Source organism: Chelon labrosus (genome assembly GCF_963514085.1).
Source record: "Chelon labrosus genome assembly, chromosome: 4".
Lineage (NCBI taxonomy): Eukaryota > Metazoa > Chordata > Actinopteri > Mugiliformes > Mugilidae > Chelon > Chelon labrosus.
Window position 1 is genome coordinate 23,562,154 of NC_140340.1, and position 18,498 is coordinate 23,580,651.

Genomic DNA, 18,498 nt, shown 5'->3' on the forward strand with positions numbered 1-18,498 from the left:
TAAACCTGTGCTACAGTCCCATAATCAGAGTTCACTGTGACCTGCCCTCCGTAATCTCTCATTGTTATTTAGCAGCTCACAGGTGCTACCGATTCTTATTCAACACGTAGTCCTGCAGATTGAGTCCTTTCAGAGCGCTAAGTGTGTGTGCATACACCCGTGAGTAACACACTCCATACTCCCTTCGGCCTGTTACTTGGTGTAATGAATCCAGCACTTGTTTCCTTTCCCCACACACACACGTTGAGTTTTTGTCACTTCAGAGGAAATTACACTGACTTGCATTCAATACCAGGAGACCTTCCCCCACTATAACCACTCACCACTTGACTAACCTAAATTTAAATGTATTGACTTAAAGAATTGCCTTTTCCTCTACTCTGAGACTTGTAAACACATCTATGTCCCCACAACATTAATAATACAAGTACACACACACTCATACAAGAAAGAAAGAAAGAACGAAAGAACGAAAATTGAGAGTTGAGAGTATTTTACACTCAAGAGGAAGCCATGGAAATAGGATCTGATTCCCCACTCCTCACAGCAAACAGAGTGTGGCAGACACCTGCTACCTCTTTACACACATATGCACACTCCAAAGCACAAAAGCAGAATAATACACACAGGCACACAAAAACAGAAAAAAAAAAAAAAACAGACATGTGACAACACACACATAAACACACAGACGTCTTTAACACACACGCATGCACACACCCAGACCCACACTCAATCTGCACTCCAAGCCATCTGAGTCCACTTCTGCACAGAGAAAAAAATAAATAACACTGCAGATCAACCCTGCAAGTCTACGCTTCGTCAAAGAAAGTCTTTAAACAGCTAAAGGAATGCTTTGTCACTGAAGCCAGCAGGTTTGATTTGGAATTTGACGAGAATGGAGCGATTGATCGCTGCTTGTGGCACCGGCACATACATTTAATTCTTGCTATGTGACCAGGTTACGAGAATACCAATGCTCGGTGGTCCACCTACACCTGAAGGACAAAGGACACTCCTTTGAAGACAACAACGTCCCACATTTCAGCCAGAGAAGACAGGTGGTTTGAAAGAGGAGTAAAGGAAGACATCCCCAAGAAGTTTCACCCCCATTCACACCTTGAGACTAAAGCCTCTTTGGAGAAAGAGGACAGGGTCAAACAGTCTCCTCCAATGACAGGTAAGTTTCTAGTAGTTAACAGACACTAGTCAAGCAAGTTTCTGTTGGCAAACACCCCCATAGATGTGCCTATTTAAACCCCCACCCCCACCCGTCGTTTAGAACTAAAGAAGCTACTTGGATGAACCTCTGCAAGAACCTATTCTAAACGCTTTTTGATAAGAATACCAATTGGGTTTCACTTAATACTGTCAACATGGCCAATAAACAGATGAGTGGTTCAAAACAGCAGTATCTAATCCCAACTATGAGCGTGAAAACAAATTCAGCTTATTTCCACAAATTTGTGTCACGTAACTCCCTTGGTCACGTCAAAATGTCCACAAGAAAGACAGTAAACTTCCACCTGCTCGCTTAATGTAAGCCGCTGAGGATAAAAGTGTCAGAGAGAACTGCAAGGGCAGACAGGGAAGCTGGGAGTAGCCGAGGGAAATGGAGGAACAACGCCAAGAAAGAGCCCAAAAGAGACACGGATCAACTTAGTGTCACCGAAACACTTTTTAGTGAAATGAGAATTAGTCTATAATCTGTCAGCTTCACAGACGCAAAGCAGCGGGGCAGTGGTGGTGGACACATCTCTCCTCCTCGTTCCGACATTTGTTTGGCGTCAAGCTGCTCTTATCCATGTGAACCTTCATCGAGGGAGCGGACTTGGGTTCAACATGATGTGCACAGTGACAGAAAGGCACCTGATGGGATTGAACCTGTCAGCTTTCGGCTACTTCTCTGCTTTGCTTCTCTCTTCTTCTCTGTCTTCTTCTGGTGTCATTGTACACTACAAATATATTAATCTTTTTTTTTTTCCAATCTTGTTTCAAAATGTCTTCATATCTTCCTCCTTCACTGTATTTTGTACATTTTTAGCCTGTCTGTATTCTCTCCCTCTCATCTCTTGCTGCCCTGCCTTTGGTTTCAACTTTTCACCCCTTCACCGCAGCCTCTCCATGTTTCCCTCACTTCTGTCTGACCCTCTTCCTACTTCCTGTATTCCATATTCTTTCATTTCTCACCCCAGTCCTCCCCCTCCTTTACTCAGCATACCTGTTCATGCATTACTTATATTTCTGCTCAGAAATTCTGTGTGAAGTGTCCACTCTCTCAGACGCAGAAACATAGGCTGATGCACATGAAAGAGCAATGGACATGGAGTACCAACATCACGACAAACCACCCAGCAAACCCAACACACACACACACACACACACACACACACTTCCCCTAAGGCAGGCCCTAAGGGCCTGGTTAAAGAGGCAGGCTGAGTGTTCATGCTCCTCTCCTCTTTTCACACACACACACATGCATTCATGGACACACACACTCTCTGATACAGGCAAATAAACAAACTTTTCATGTCTTCTCCTTAGGGAGCAAATCTTTACAAAACTCGTACGACTGTGAACATTTTACTTATTTATTTTCTCGGCTTGCATATTTTTTAATGATTTGCACAATTTATTTTCTTTCCGCAGGTATATTGTGTCAAAAAAAAACATAACACCTCTTTAATCCATGTTCTACTAACTGGTGTGCTATTTCAGTACTGAAGAACTATCAGTTGTAAATTAGTTCAAGTGGAGTTTTAGCAGGTAGCAGTACTTTCTTTTTAGGTTTAGATGTAGAGCCAAACATATTTAAGTCTGCAGTCATTCGATTATAAAGTTTCACTCCCAAATATGTGTAAAGTATTCTCAAACATCCTTTAAAAAAAGAAGGTACATTTGATATAGTGACATGGCTTTATGTTGTTATATTAAAGACATGCTTCATTCACAATAAAGGCTTCATTGTTTGTATTATTTCATTTTAGGAAAAGTCTTCTTGTGTTTGTGTTTGTGTTTGCTCTTGATACTATTTCTTACAATGTACATTTCAACAACACTATTTTAACTACAACTATATTGTCTATCTATATTGTGAGCTTGGTGCACTTTAGTATACTTATTTGGTTGTTAAAGCGAAGTATGACAAGACTGTTTTCACACAAACTGATATATATTTTTTATCCAAAAACTAATAAAGTCCAGAAACTGACAGTGGAAGGAGAATTGGCTAGTTCCTTGAGAGCACTCAAGACTTCCTGCAGATGTTTCACATTAAAGGCCCCCCAAACAGCTCGGGGCGTAATCCATCTCAACTCTGCGATTATTTGAATACCAGAGAATACTTTCAGATAACTTAAGTCTTTAAGAACATGGCATCATTTATTTCAGTATTATGCTATAACAGCCGTCTGCCTGGAAGAAGTAACTGACTTTTTCTGTGATTGTTTGACATTCTGTGTGTGTGCCTTTTCAAATGTTTGACATCTCATTTTGGAATAAAACTCCTCTCTTGGCAGTCAACCGCACTTTTCAAGCGGTTATTTTTATAAACTGAAGGTTGTGTTGTGTTCACACCCAGTGGGAGTTCAGAGTGTCAGTGGGTTTCTGGAGATCTGACACGTACAGCTGAGCTGTCCACTCTCTATTGATTTCCTTATCAGGGAACAGACACACGGAAGATGTCGGGAATGAGCTTTGGGCAACAGAAAGCTCCGTGGACACACACAAACACACATGCAGACTCACACCCACAGACACTTACACACTGTGGTGGCGCTGCTGGGTCTAATTCTTGGACTACAATCAGCTTTATGACCACCCTGAGAGACTTAAAAATGTAGCAGTAATCCTGGGGAACTTGCAGACAACACACACACATACACACACTCCGCATGGTGTCCACAGGGCACTGGCTGACAGTGGCTCTCCTGGATCTCTGCTACGCCCCACTGAGTCTTATCTCTGACAGACAGAACACACACATACAGATGCCCAAATGCTCATACACAACTCAAATTCAGCCTGCATTCAGTCTCCCTCAGACACAGATATGTCAGCATGCAGGCTTGCACACTCTGTGCCACACACACACACACTCACCATCACAAGCACAGCCGGGGGTATGGTTGAGACCTTGTTGCCCTGGGGCTTTGACTGCATCTGTTCTACAAGAGCCATACAAATGAGAAACACACGGGAGCAGGGGGGGGAAAAAAAAATCTGTGTGTGTGTGCATATTTGTGCAAATGTTTTTAAGTAGTTATTTGTGTATGTGTAGGTTTTTTGAGTAGTGATTAATGCCAAATCACACGGGACAACATGTGTATGTCAGCATGAGCATGAATTCCTCACTGCAATTGTCACTTGGTCATTGTCTGACTAAATCCGATGCTTTTCTTAGCATATTTCTTGTGTTTTATACGCTTTCCCTTTCTGCAGCTTGTAATTATATACCAATAATTATCATGGTTCCAATTTAGTGCCGTGGTGATATCTGCTGATGCCTTTAATGCAAATATGTAGTGTGTGCTTTTAAAGGGGTAGGAGGGAGGAGGTTGTGTCGACAACAAATCACTGTCACTGCATGCTTCAGTATATTACATTAGTTTAAAGAGAGGTGTAAAGAAAGGCAGAGGTGTGAATAAAGGGAGATATGAAGAATTAGGGAGATGCAATAATGCAGATATGCGAGGTGCGAAGTTTCACATTATGCTTAGAAAACCATAAAGGATTCAGTTTTTTGACTTTATTTCTCTTTTCCCGCCGGTCTTTCTGATCCTCCAGAAGAAGGCCTCGTCACAGATGGGATCAGAAAAATAAAGTGGAGAAAGGCAATCTAATATGAAGAACATGTAGAATGTGCACTTTGGTGCCCCCAGTGGTATTATGGAAACCAGAGGGGCAGACAGGCAATGTGAACTGGAGTCTGACCCAGAAGCATTAAGAAATTGCACCATTTTTCTCCCAGTTTTGTCCCATTTTCTACAAACAAAAACCTGTGACCAGAATTATTTGAAATTCTGGTGAATGATGCTTCACTTAATGGTTTCCGATGATAAGCTGCCGTCTATTGCTTAAAAAACGAATGACTCTGTTGCAAATTGAAGCCATTAGACTCTACATTTAAATAAAACGCCACCGGAGAGTTACTAATTTGACTGACAGCATTTAATTTAAGCTGTCTTTTTTCTTTAGTCAACAGAGAAAGTCATCGTCTGTTCAGCTGGCCAGCAGTATCGTGTCAGAAGGTTAATATGCATGGATGAGCACGTATGGGACACAGACATACAGAGTGCACAAGCAGGCCACTGTCATATGAGAAGTGTCCCTCGCCAGATTTCCCTGGTCACACCTGGCTGAACAACACTCTAATTAACCCTGATTTCACTTAGTGGCCTGGGAGAACGCACAATCGCACACATAGTAGCACAAATTAATTTGAGCACACAATAATCATGACACCTCACATGTGAAAACGCAAATGAAAAGGCATGCAGATACACACACCCAGAGACAGATTAAGCCACACAAGGATGATCCCATCACACATGAATGAATAGAATGGGAAACTCACAAATACTAATGTACGAATCAAGGACAATGACACAATTACACAAATTTAGGAACACACGTTGCACGCACAAGGCTTTGGGGAGGTGTGTTCATGCGTGCGCGTGTGTTTAATTTTTCCATTCTCTCTTGTTCACCATGTTGGCATGGATTATTCCCCTGGCACAATGCATGGCTGACAGCACCTGAGCTTTGCATATACTCTCTCTCTCTCTCTCTTACATGCACACGCACTCACACACACAGAAACACATTCAAGCAAAAAAGACCCATTTCAGCAACGCACACACTTGGACATTCTCAGGAGTGCAGCCCGTGTGTTCTGCTAACAGATGGTAATGACAGTTTCAGTCCCTGGACCATCATCTAATAAAAACAGCACACGCTCACACATACACACAAGCACACACACGTACACACTTCAGCCTCCCTTCAGATTAAAACATCCTTCACACCAAATAAGGTTAACAGCATAATTCAAACCAAAAATGCATTGAGAACATAATTTAGGACGCCACGCGTCTGCATTGAAACGCATTTCAGTGATGCAATTTAAATTCCATTAAAAAACAAATGCGGTTCAATTCCCCTTGCACCATATGATTATATTTTTTATGTTTAATAGAAATAAAAATAAACTAATCTCACTAAATATTTTGGGGTAGAGAGGTGGGTTTGGGAAAATGCATATCCAACTTCCAATTTAAATTTAAGTGGAAAAATGTTATCCTTAAAAGGAACTGCAAATGCAATAAATAACCGTAAAAAAAAAGGTGATGTGGACTTGCAGTGTATTTTACATCAAAAACTCCACAAAATCACAGTTTCAGGCTCTTTTCCCAAGGTATACATTTTGGCCGGGCTGCAACACAAGATGTTGTCAAAAGACAGCCCCGGAGAATGTCACGCAACCAAGCATAAACTTAGCTTTACGGAGACTGAGCACATACTGTAGGGCTTCAGTGCCTTGGTCTAGCACACTTAAAAAGAGAATACAAAGTTTGTGAGCTGGCTGTTTTATCTGCTAACTGTATGTGTAACATATTTCCATGTAGCCTACAATGAAATTCTTCCTTTCTGTCCATAATGAATGCCAAACAATATAAAGTCTAAGTATAAAATCAATAAATAAATCTACAAAAACAATTGCAAATGCCAACAGGTGAAAAATACAGTAGAAATATAAACTATATCAGCTGTTGGTGCTAACACGTGCTAACACACAAGTTGAACAGAAGGCCCAGTTAGCTAATACATTAACATATAAGCAAACTTGAATAGTCGCTTTAAATGATAACAAGCTAGCACAGTGCTAACACTCCTGTATAACTCTGCTAAACATTGGCATGTAAGCTTTTGACTAATTATTAGCATTTTTGCATAATATGTCAAGCAATTCAGCAAAAATTCATAAGCACAAACTATAGTGATAAGTAAACACAATGTTATGTTAGCTGCCTTCAAATGGAACTCCTAAGTTTGCAGTTACAAGTTGTGTACATAAAAAGCCATCCAAGCGGTAACATTAGCGGTTAATTATGAGAATGCCACTGCTTGGCAAGTCTTAGCATCTAGATACCACAGAGGCTAATTGTTTAGCATAAGAGTGCTAGGTTTTTAGTGTAGGCTACAGAATTTTAAGAGAAAGCGCAGCAGCATGCTAACACTTTAGCTATCACCATAAGTTACATTTACACAATATACTATTTGAGAGACAAGAGATAAAGTACTAACAAGGTGCTAATGCCTTACTGCTAACGTTTGCCAACATGTGCTAACTCACAATTATGCTGAACAGCAGCAGTTAGCTAACAAATAACATTTGAGCCAACTTGAGTTGTTGCTTTGAGCGTTAACGAGCTAACTCTACTGCGTAACTGCTTCTCTGACAAACGTGTGCATAAATGGGTTCAACAACTTAGTGCTAGCACTTCAGCACACTATGTTAGACAATAGTGGGCTCAGCTATAACTCATTTGCACAAACTATATTGAGTTATAGTCAGCACAGTGGTAAATATGTTGTATATGCTGCCTTCAAATGGAACATGGGAGCTTGTGGTCATGACATTTAAGCAAATAAAATGCTTGCTGTTCAAGTTGTAACATCAGCAGTAAGTTTTAGAGACTTGGCTGCTTGGGAAGTGTTGGCATCTAGAAACCACAGAGGCTAACATTTTAGCAAGTTAACAATATCAACAGTTTCTAGAAATGCCAGCAAACACGTCACAATACACAACTGAACTGTGTGTTTCCGAAAGTGTTCACTCACGAAGTTGTGAATACCACTGCTTTCAACCCGTGGACTGAGTAGTAAAAAGCCCAGGTAAACCTATTAGTAAACACTATGTTGAATTGTGGGCTTGGTGCACTTTAGTATACTTGTTTTGCTATTAAAACTAAGCATTACAGGTTACCGCTGAGAGAACTGAATGATTATTTCTACTTTATCCTAAAATCGATGAATCCCAGAAGTTGACAGTGGAAACTCAGGTGGTCGTAAAGGAAGAATTCAAAATACAGAGTGGAACAGAAGTAGACAGGAGACTGGGAGGGGTAAAGGAATGTAATTATGTCTGACAACAACGGATAGCAGTGATGCTATAATTCTATCAAAGGCTTTACAACAATATTATCCAACCTCCTCAGTACATCAATATCTTTCTCAGCAGGACAGCACTGTGCTTCCTGTCGTTCACATGAACCATAGGATGGAGGAGTGGGACGCTAAATCACAGATATTCCTTCATATTTTATTTTATTTTTCATATTTTATTCCTAAACAGGGGGATTTGTCAGGAAAATGCAACAGGGACAGAGGAAACAAGAGGTGAGGAGGAGTGAAACAAAGAAAACAATGGCTGGGAAGAGAGCAGCGATGTACAACTATATACTTGCTTCATCAAGGAGAAATGTTTATGAAAGTCAAACTCTTACATATTTTTTATACAAATGAGCATCTTAAAACGTTAGTATTTAGAAAATGAATGGAACTACAGAAACAAATGGTTGATATAGTTTTTAAAGCTTTGGTGAAAAGAAGGTAACATGAATTGAAAAACATTGTGAGGAAAATAAATTGAAAGACAGACAAAGACTGACAGAAATTGAGTGAAAGAGGGCTCATTGTGAGTTCTAGTCACTATTCTGAAGTCTGTTCAGTATTCCATCCTCAGCATTCTCACAGCACTAATGAGCAGTAGCCAAACACACACACACACACACACACACACACACACACACCCACACACACACACACACACACACCCCCACCCACACACACACACACACACACACACACACACACACACCACTACACAACCAAAAACCCGGGCTTGTTTCTCACTTTCTAAAGACACTGTCCCACTTTAATGCATCCACACTAATCAGGTTTGACAAGTCAGGCTCTTCTTTCACCTATTAAAATTCATCTCAAATCCTCTGCTTTTAAATGACAGAAAGTTTACCACCCACTTGTAGTTCATGCGCGACAAGATGAAATGTTGTACGTACCTTTAACAATGAGGTCAGCGTAGTTGGACACCCCCGACCCGCCGTCTGATCGGATGACACAGCGATAGCGGCTGGTGCTACGCTGTGATGTGTCGCCAACGCTGACAGTGGCAGAGAAACGTCGGTGGTTGACCACCCTGGTCACCATCAATGCCGTGTCCTTGCCATTCCACTGCTGCATGGTGGCAAGATAAAGATCAGTCGGTTACTGGCACTAGTATTGTAGCATGTTTTCTTTGATGCTGACCGAGCTATCCAAACACAAGCTCTGCTTAATGGTCTCGTACCGTTTGCTTTCTCCTTACTGTGGTGTAAAATACTGAAAAGCTTCTGTTCGCCAAATGCAACACTAATCGAAAGGATTGTTCAGGAAAATCAAGGTCTCATTGAACAATCAAGTGATGAAACACAAATATTATATGACTTTGTGCTCTATGACATCTGTGACAAAGGGTATGGAAAAGATGTTCTGTCATTTTACCGAACAGATATTACAGGCTGAGACATCTATCCCTCACCTCAATAGTATCTAATATCTTATTTTTAATGTAGTATTTTAAAAAATCTTTTAGATGCAGCGTTTGGCTCTTGAATCCCCTCGTCTAATTTATACTGACGTTACAGCGTTTTTTTATTAAAGCGGAGTTACTCTCAGAAAATATCCTATCCATAAGATAGTACCTCTTTGTCACACCTCCCCAGTTGCCCTAGTCTCTTAAACATTACATTACCACAGAACTAAATTTCTTTCCCAATTACATTTAGGTGCCAGATAATTGCTGGCTGGATTATGTCCAGAGGCAGTGTTTACTTTTGAATGAATGAAGCTCTTAAAAACCACATCATTACTGGTAAATTGTATTTTACAGTCAAATGTAGACATGATTGGTGTGACAAGCATGTATTTTTCCAAACACCGCAATCTAGCTTTCTTTCTAGGTTTTTTGTTATACAGTTATATCCCAAAGACAGCGCTTCATATATCTCTGACGATATCCTTTAGACATTACTGCCATCATGCAGCATCTGATCCGTAGTACCAGATGTTTTTTATTTTTTTGCCACTTCACTGTATTATCTGCCAATTTGGAGAAACAAGCTTTTCCCAACAGATCCCCATACGGGAAGGTCACTGCTCTCAATTGCAAATGCCATTACTGTACCCAGGAGCGTTCTCAGAGGTGTACACTCACGTGCAGTGAAAACATACAAGCTTGCCAATGTACATGAAAATAACCCAGAATGAGTGCATAGGCATTGTTGCACACAACATATACACACACGGAGACACACAATCATGTCACTTGTTTAGAGGCGGAGTCACTGATGCGAAGTATAACAAGGACTTTTAATCAATCCTGAAATTGAGCTGGGATGGCTAGGGATGTTTGTCACAGACACATTTAAAAAAACATATATAACTGCATTTGTTACACTGGCTTTCTAGGTGAGTAAAGGCAAATAAAGAGTCTAATCACTGGTAAACTTTGAATTTGAACTTAAAGCGAGTGTAACAACAACACATCGGGTTAATGTCCCCATGAAACTGCTAGCGGAGTGCTGTTTTTTTTCTGCACACTGACATACCACTCATAGAGGTTCCAGCCGAGAGCTAAAACCGACAGGGGAAGGGATGGGAGTATACAGCCCTGAGTGCAGGATGAGTCGACATTTTTAAATTGTCCCCTTGAAATCATTTGTATTTAAGCTGAGTCTTCAGAGTTAACTGGTTAACTGATTAAGCTAAGACTAAGAAAAACCTTATAACAAACACATCTTTTATTTTATCAATGAGTGGCCATGGAATAAGACATGGAATAATCTTCTCATCCTGTTGTTTTATCAGTGTCAGTGAATATACAATAATGCCAACACTGCGAACAGTTCCAGTACAGTGTCTATAAATTGTAGTTTCTATACAAATAAACCACGCTGGGATATGTCACAGTAATTAAACACACTAAAAGTTTGTGAAAAACTGAACTCAGATTTGCACTTTTATAGCATTCTGACCTTCCACAGTACAAGCACCGCATGGACACTTCCTACTGATATCGTTCAGTGACATTTACTGATATGGAGGTACTAACCTGTAACCAGAGTTTATCATGCTGAGACCACTTCCCTCCAGCAGTACACTGAAATGTAGCGTTCTGACCCACGTTCACCTCCACATTCTGAAGACGCAGGAAGTGAGGCGCTTTACCTGCAACGCAAAGAGCAAATGCACACTGCGTAAATATTTAGGTAAAACTGTCTGTAAAAGTAAAGCGTATACACAAGCTCCCATGCATAAACTGTATTTTATTTTAAATGTGAATTAATCTTGTCGGAAACATCACATGTACGTAGTCTGAAAAAGTTTACGAACCAGGTCATGCAGGGACATTTTTTTAATGAGTCTCTTGAGAAACATCCCTCGATTAAATTAATTCTGTCTGAATGGGTCGACAGGCTTTCTGAACTACAACACGTTGCATAATCATCTTTTAAAATAAATGGCAGGCTACTCTAAGAAGCCATGTTATTATTAAATATTTCACATTGGGTTCAAATTGATAATAAGAAACAAAACTTGCCGGCAAACCCACACTAAAAGTAATGTAGTTTGAACACAACCTAATACTGTTTTCTGGAATAAAGCAGAGAAAACCAGATGAGCAGTCTGTCTGTGAGACAGACAGGCAGACATTGGGTGACTTTGGTCTGGCATTGAGACCAGCCTGTGACTGGTTAATTTCATTTTGACTGTCTGCAGACAGAGATAAGCCTAACGGAGTATGCATCGATCATTTAACAACGATAATTTGCTCTGACACTAATGGTCAGGTTGTCGCAAATGACAAGGACTGACATACAAAGGTTGGTTCTTTCATTATCTGTGTACTTTTCTATCTGCTCTATCTCTTTATATCATCTCAGATTGTTTGTTTTTCTTGTTTGTTTTCTTTCTTCTATTGTGAATATGTCTGCTTGTCTTCTGCCATCAACTCATCCCCGTTTGAATAATTGGATTAGTGTCTGGCACAAATGAAGTGAAGTGTTTTGTGCTAGCCATTCAGAGAAAAGGAAATGCTAGAAGATACAGAGAGAGAAATAAAGAGAGCGAGAAAGAAAAGTGAAGAGAGTTTCAGGTAGAACTAGGAACACATAAAACAGGAAAATACTGTAAATCAAAGAAATCTTCTGGTCAAATTCTTCATACAATTATTTCATGCAGATTTTTAAAGTGATTTTAAACTATTTAAAACAATGGAAACAAAGAAAAGGCAGTGAAAATGTTGGAAAGTAGCACTGAGCAGCAGACAGGGAGAAAGAAGTAGGCCACAGAGTGTTGCAGTAAGCAGTCCAGAGTTTTGTGAAGCAAAGTGTTTCTGTCAGATTTGAGTGATGAAGACCCTGAGTTTGGACCTTCTTCCAGGCTCTCTGCAATCTGTCTGCAGCCCTCACAATCTGTCCTTTTACCCAGAGTTTGTGTGCGTGCGCTTGTGCAAGTGTGAGGAAGCCATAAAACAGATGATGCTCAGCGGGGCTACAGTTGTGGAGGGTCAACCATTACGACACACACACACACACACACACACACACACACACACACACACACACACAGGCACAATCTCTCTCACTTACGGCACGGGTGAGCCAGAACTCGTATGTCATCGATGGCGATGAAACCTGGATGGCCTTGGACCGAAACTGCTTCGAATATTACCTAAAAATGGAAGGAAGAAAATGTTGAACCACAGTTTTCTAAGGTAATCAAAGTACCGTAATGAAACTCAGGAATAAAAACTTTCTTTCTTCAACAAACTGTAACATCTTGGCATCTCTGTGAAGCTCATGTGGGGGCCCCCAGGGAATTTTCTATTAAAAGTCAGCAACTATTTCACTTTTCACTTCATCCCTTCTGTCTACATCCTTATGCCAACCACATATGCTGCCCCTCCTTCTTACAGTCTTCTTCATTTAAACATCCTTTTCTGTAATTGTCTTCTCTCCTATCCATCTCCCTTCATTGTCTTTCTCTGTGCATTTTCTATAATCCATTGTTCTTGTAATTGCTCTTTTGTGTGATTCTCAATTTCTCCCCGATCAGATGAGTGAGTTTATCCTTAGACCTTCCAGACACTCACAGGGTGACAGGCAGTCAGCAGGGCTGTCAAGGGGCCATGCACTCCTGACCCACCCACCCACACACACACACACACAGGAAACACACACACACCTCTGTGCTGTACTTGTCAGAATCCTCAACAGTATGAGCAATGACTCGGACTGAATACCAAAGACATCTGGGAAGCCTTTGCTCTCTTCTGTGCCTTCAAAAAAAAAAAAAATCCTCCCTCTCTGGCATGCATGTCAAGTTCCACGGCTTTTTTGTCACAACAGCAATTTGACAATGTTGTTTATTTTGTGCTCAGTAAGTTTCAGCCACAGCTACGTGTTAATTGGAAATCTGATAGCACGTTGATTTATTCTGACTGGAATAACAACTGGTCACTTAGTCCCATTTTCCGACAACACCTTCATTTTCAAAATATCCCATATATCTAGTACAAACATGTATGAATCAACTTTGGTTGCATGATTGTAGTTGTTGCAGTTGCTCATTATTTCTTGAAGATGATCATTTGTTTTAGTTTTCTGCCACTTTAGATGCCATGTAATACTAAGTTTTGGTTGTGATTTTTCCACTGCATTAAAAAATATCTTATTTTGCAGTTCAGACCATATTTGCAAAGTCACAGATCAGAACTGAGTTAAGCCACAAATGCACATTATGAGTGCAAAACTAACCAATTCAAAAGGAAAGACAGCCCTCAAAGTTTATTTGTGCCCGTAGAGTCTTGCAGAAGTCTGCACTTTAATATGACAATGTGTTTGTCCTTTTAGAAACAGAAAATATCTCCATGGGAGGTGACTCCCCATTAGAGAGAGACACACAAACATTTAATTCACCGTGGTTACTATTGTGCCTTGTATCTGTGTCTGCAACACAGGGGTGCCTTCATTTAGTGTGCTCAACTCAGTCATTAGATAAAACACAGTTGCCTTTGTGTTACCTCAATATAACAGCACAGCAGGGTTTGTCTATGTACCATTAACACACCAACACACACACACACACTCACACAGAAACATGCATATGCACAAACAGAATCATTAAATGGCATTGACATTTTCCACTTGCAGTTTTAAGAAATACACCATATTTCTTGGTCATCTCACAATTGATGAAACTCAACTCCAACCAGTGATCACATATACTATGCTGAGCCATGAGCATTATCAATCTTCTGTCAGAGGAGCAATTTTGACATGTGAAATAACTGAAATGAGTTTAAGGGGGAATTGAATAGAACAGGGTTATGTTATCTTAAGCATGTGCTATTCTTACATAACATGTTGTGAAAAAGCCCTATCCCTCAAGTCATACTTTAGCATTTAGCACCATTAGCATGTAGCACCGAAGCCATATTGCCATTGTTATAAAGGAAATTCCTTTAACTTCATGTAGCTCATTCTGTTAAAGTGGTAGTTTGTATCATTAGTGGATTAATGCTCAAATTATGAACAGCTAACTTAGCAGCCAGATGTAAATTGTTCGCTCGCACACCATATTAGCTAAACATTTTCTGTAAGTATGTGTTTGAGTGTCTCTGCCTGAGTCAGATCTCCCAGCATTCGAAGTCTGATGATCACTGCTGCTCACTACTTCTGAGAAACGACAGCAATAAAAAATATATATATATATAGCACAGACGGTACGGATGAAATATCAGATACTGACCCACGCTGATACATGACATCATCTAGGGTAATTATAGATCTGAGACAAACTAAATGAGGAATTTAATCTTTTCCTCATTCTCTTCTCATATATGATAGACAAAATTACCACAAAAAATGTGGATTGCATGACCATTTTTTCTCTATTTTAATGGAGCCTACTACTATTACTATATCAGTGGTTATTATTGTTCGTGTATCATGTTGTCCTGTTGCAGTACTTTAAATAATTGATCCTCACGCCAGTATAACCAGAAAAAATAAGTCATGCGTGGATGTGTAGTACCTGATAGGAGTTAGGCCAGAAAGTGGAAATGGCCAGCTCAGCCTTCACCCAGCCTTCAGTGACGGTATCAGAGGCGTTCCACACCGGGTTACCCTGAGCACCTCCATTCACCTGCAGGCGCGCAGTGCAAAAGACAATATAATGACAAGAGATTTAATGGATGGAAAGAATAAAAGGACACCTGCAGAAGTAAAACTGAGAATGTTGCAAATTCAAATCGAGCGGTATCCTTCCAAAAATGCAACTAACACAGATTCCCACAGACCTCCATGTTAAAATGTCCGACTTTACAGCAGAAATCTTTTTGTTTACAGCAAGGTATCAAAAAACTAAATATTTTAACTAACTTACTTGTCTAAACTATAGTAGAATTTAACATTTTGCAAAATTAAGACCCTGTCTGCTTTAAGAGGCAGGTGGGTGTGGTCTCAGGCTAGCTGTCTACCTAGGAGTCATCCTCCTGCCTCAGCAGCACTCGTTTTCCACCGTTGTTGGACTAGCCAGCAGGTAGACAGAGGTAGGCAATGCCAAATGGGTGACAGGTGGACCAAAGTATCCTATGGGTGATGTCCAATGGGTTCTTTCATCTTTACATGTAAGTCATGCTTGGAACTAGGTGTGTTTCTTTATATAAACAATATTAGTTGTATCTGATTTCAAGTTTTAAATGAGATGATGAGTAGTAGCCTATGTCAGGGACATTGCAGGCATTGTTGTTTGTTAGCCTCTGACCACATTACCTCCAAACACCCCTCAGTCAAGAGTCTCTGACATTTTTCCACCTTGCTTTCAGTTCATTCATTAGTCTTCATTCGTTCAATTCATCCTAAAACCTCCTTAGCATTTTTGTACTATGCTTACTCATTCACTTGCAGATCCTCATTGGTGTCTTCATGTCATGTCTTTTCACTCATTTCATCCATCTCTGCATAGTCTACCAGTTTTTTTTTCTCACTTACAGGTCCAAATCTACTTCTTCTCAGTAACACAGAGGGCACAGTCCATGTACAGTACACCTATAAGGGAGCAGTCACTCAGGGTCCCTTTTCCTAGAGTTTGTTTGCTTATTGCTCTCATTATAGGGAATCTTTTAATCCAATTTTGTCTCCATTGGTTGTGTAAAACCTTAAACAATGGTAAAGCGGAGTTAAAAATACATACACAGAACCAATCTGATCAAATGCTGTGTACCTAAACTTGATCCCTCCTTAAAGAGAATAGATGTTGGCTGTCTGTTTACCTAGCTATCAGTCACTCGTTCTCATCCCCCCTCACTCACAAACACCTACATAAATACTCAATGCCCCAGGGCTAACATCATCCCTCCTCGACAGTGAACAGAGGTCTATTTGTTTACCCGTTCAGTCCATCAGCCCCTCCATCTGTCAGTCTATCCCTCCCTGTCATTCACTCTCTCTCTCTTACCCACCTTGATATAGACGTTGAGTGTGCCTGGGCTGGCTCCGTCCCGGCTGGATAGAGAGTAAAGGAAGTCGATGCAGTGGGTGTCATTCTCCTTCAGGGTGGGCATGTACAGGTGAGCCTTCTGCCCTGACGCACGGCCTGACGCATTCACCACCATGAAGGAACCTATGGAAACACATACGGGAAGATGAAGGCCACGCAGGTTTAAAATTGATCATTACTGCTCATTGATCAGTAGCACAGAATTCCAACAGTTCATGTATGCAGCATTGAATGAATCAAGTGATATGATGAATCAAGCAATAACCGGCCAACAACTGGTTTCTTCTGGTTTCCATTGTTTTATGTCATTTTAGCAAAGTTCCAGAAAGCTTTAGCACTCAGTAGTCATATTACTCTGCTCCATTATACGCTGCAAAATGAGTGCAGATGCAGATGCGCTCCACGCAGGCACTTAGATTTGTCATATATCACGCATGTCCTTGCGACATAAGCAAAGGACAAAATCAATGTCAGGCAGTGGCATGCCTTGCAGTTACAGTACAACGCTGACATTTATCCAAACCATGTTTAAATCAACTTTATTATCATCCCGCTGACAATGCCAATGGGGGGGCATGTAAATGCTAAAGATCTGTAGTGACGGAGTAAGCCACATACACGCCCAATTAAGCATTAGGATGTAATTTACCATTATTTGTTAACTCCTCATTAACATCATCTGAGAACGTCACATATCCCTTTGCAATATTTCAATCAAACTAGTGAAGCATGTTGTTTGAGAGATCAGTGTAAAATGATAAAAAAAAATATTTGATCTACAGTGGAAAGGATCATATAGTTTGTATGCTGCTAAAGTCTTTTGTTCTTTTGTTGTGTTCTAGAACAAAAATGACAAGAAAATCTAACTTGAAAAGCAGATTGTTGCTGAACAGAATTTGCTCACTTATACAGTTTGTTTCTTCTCGCCATTCTGCGCCACTAATGAGAAAGTTGCAAAACTCCACAGCGTTTTTGCTTGTTTTCTGTTCTGAAGCACGTACAAAGGTCAAACCAGTTTCCATGCCAGCATTTCTACTGCATTAAAGGTAAGCGTGTTCCTGACTGACGAATATTCATTTCAGCTTTTCAGACAGATAAATACCGACTATTAATAACTGGTGTGCTGCTGTGCTGCACCCACCAGATGCTTTATGCAGAAAAAATAAAAAAAAAAGAAGCTAAAAGACCTCAAGCTCTTTAATTCTCCAGAACCTTACATCAATGTCTTAATGTGTCCACACCCCGGGGGTTCCGAACCAAGACGTAAAACACACTCTCTCTGTCAATTTGAGGTTTAAGTGTGTTTTAGTCTCTGCTTTATGGCACAGGATGGAGCTTTTATGGGTCGGCCGACTCCATTTGGCCGACTGCCATCAGCTGGACTGAGAGTTAGGAGTGACTGAAAGACTATTTGGCCGGAGAACGGAAAAGGAGAGATAGTGAATCAGGCAGGTGTGACTGCGAGGTCCTAACAGTGTCTGTGTGTGCACGCTCGCTCTACTGCAAATGTGTGAATGTGTACTGAATTAATGCAGAATGAAAAAGAGAAACTGTGCGCATTGGCCAGAAACTTGAGAAAATATTAGGATTCTTCACTCTGCATACATTTTGCCCGTTTTTAATTGTGTCTTGACTGTGTGCATTAAATAATAATTTTCTGCAGCCTAATTTGCTAGTTTGAAAAATCTAGTTGAGCAGCAAACCTTGTTTACTCCTGTACAAATGAGAACAAATAATCAGATGAAATTTTACAAGAAAAAAGTAAAATAGAATCTATTTATTATACTACTGATTTGATTTGCTGTAAACTGTGCCTGGCTATCTTGGCATTTTGATTTTAAAGGGCAATGCATTGACTTTTGAAGGGAACTG

The 18,498-nt window shown here is 40.3% G+C and overlaps 1 protein-coding gene across 1 annotated transcript in view; it reads right to left on the reverse strand.

Annotated features, from left to right (window-relative positions):
• ptprt (protein tyrosine phosphatase receptor type T) overlaps positions 1-18,498 on the reverse strand; it is a 336,883-nt gene that overhangs the window by 237,394 nt on the left and 80,991 nt on the right. The window contains exons 3-7 of the mRNA XM_084543813.1: positions 16,589-16,749; positions 15,160-15,270; positions 12,714-12,795; positions 11,174-11,289; positions 9,084-9,258 (exon numbers count right to left, since the gene is read on the reverse strand). Coding sequence (XP_084399939.1) covers positions 9,084-9,258; positions 11,174-11,289; positions 12,714-12,795; positions 15,160-15,270; positions 16,589-16,749 — 645 coding nt within the window. The remainder of the gene's footprint in view (positions 1-9,083; positions 9,259-11,173; positions 11,290-12,713; positions 12,796-15,159; positions 15,271-16,588; positions 16,750-18,498) is intronic.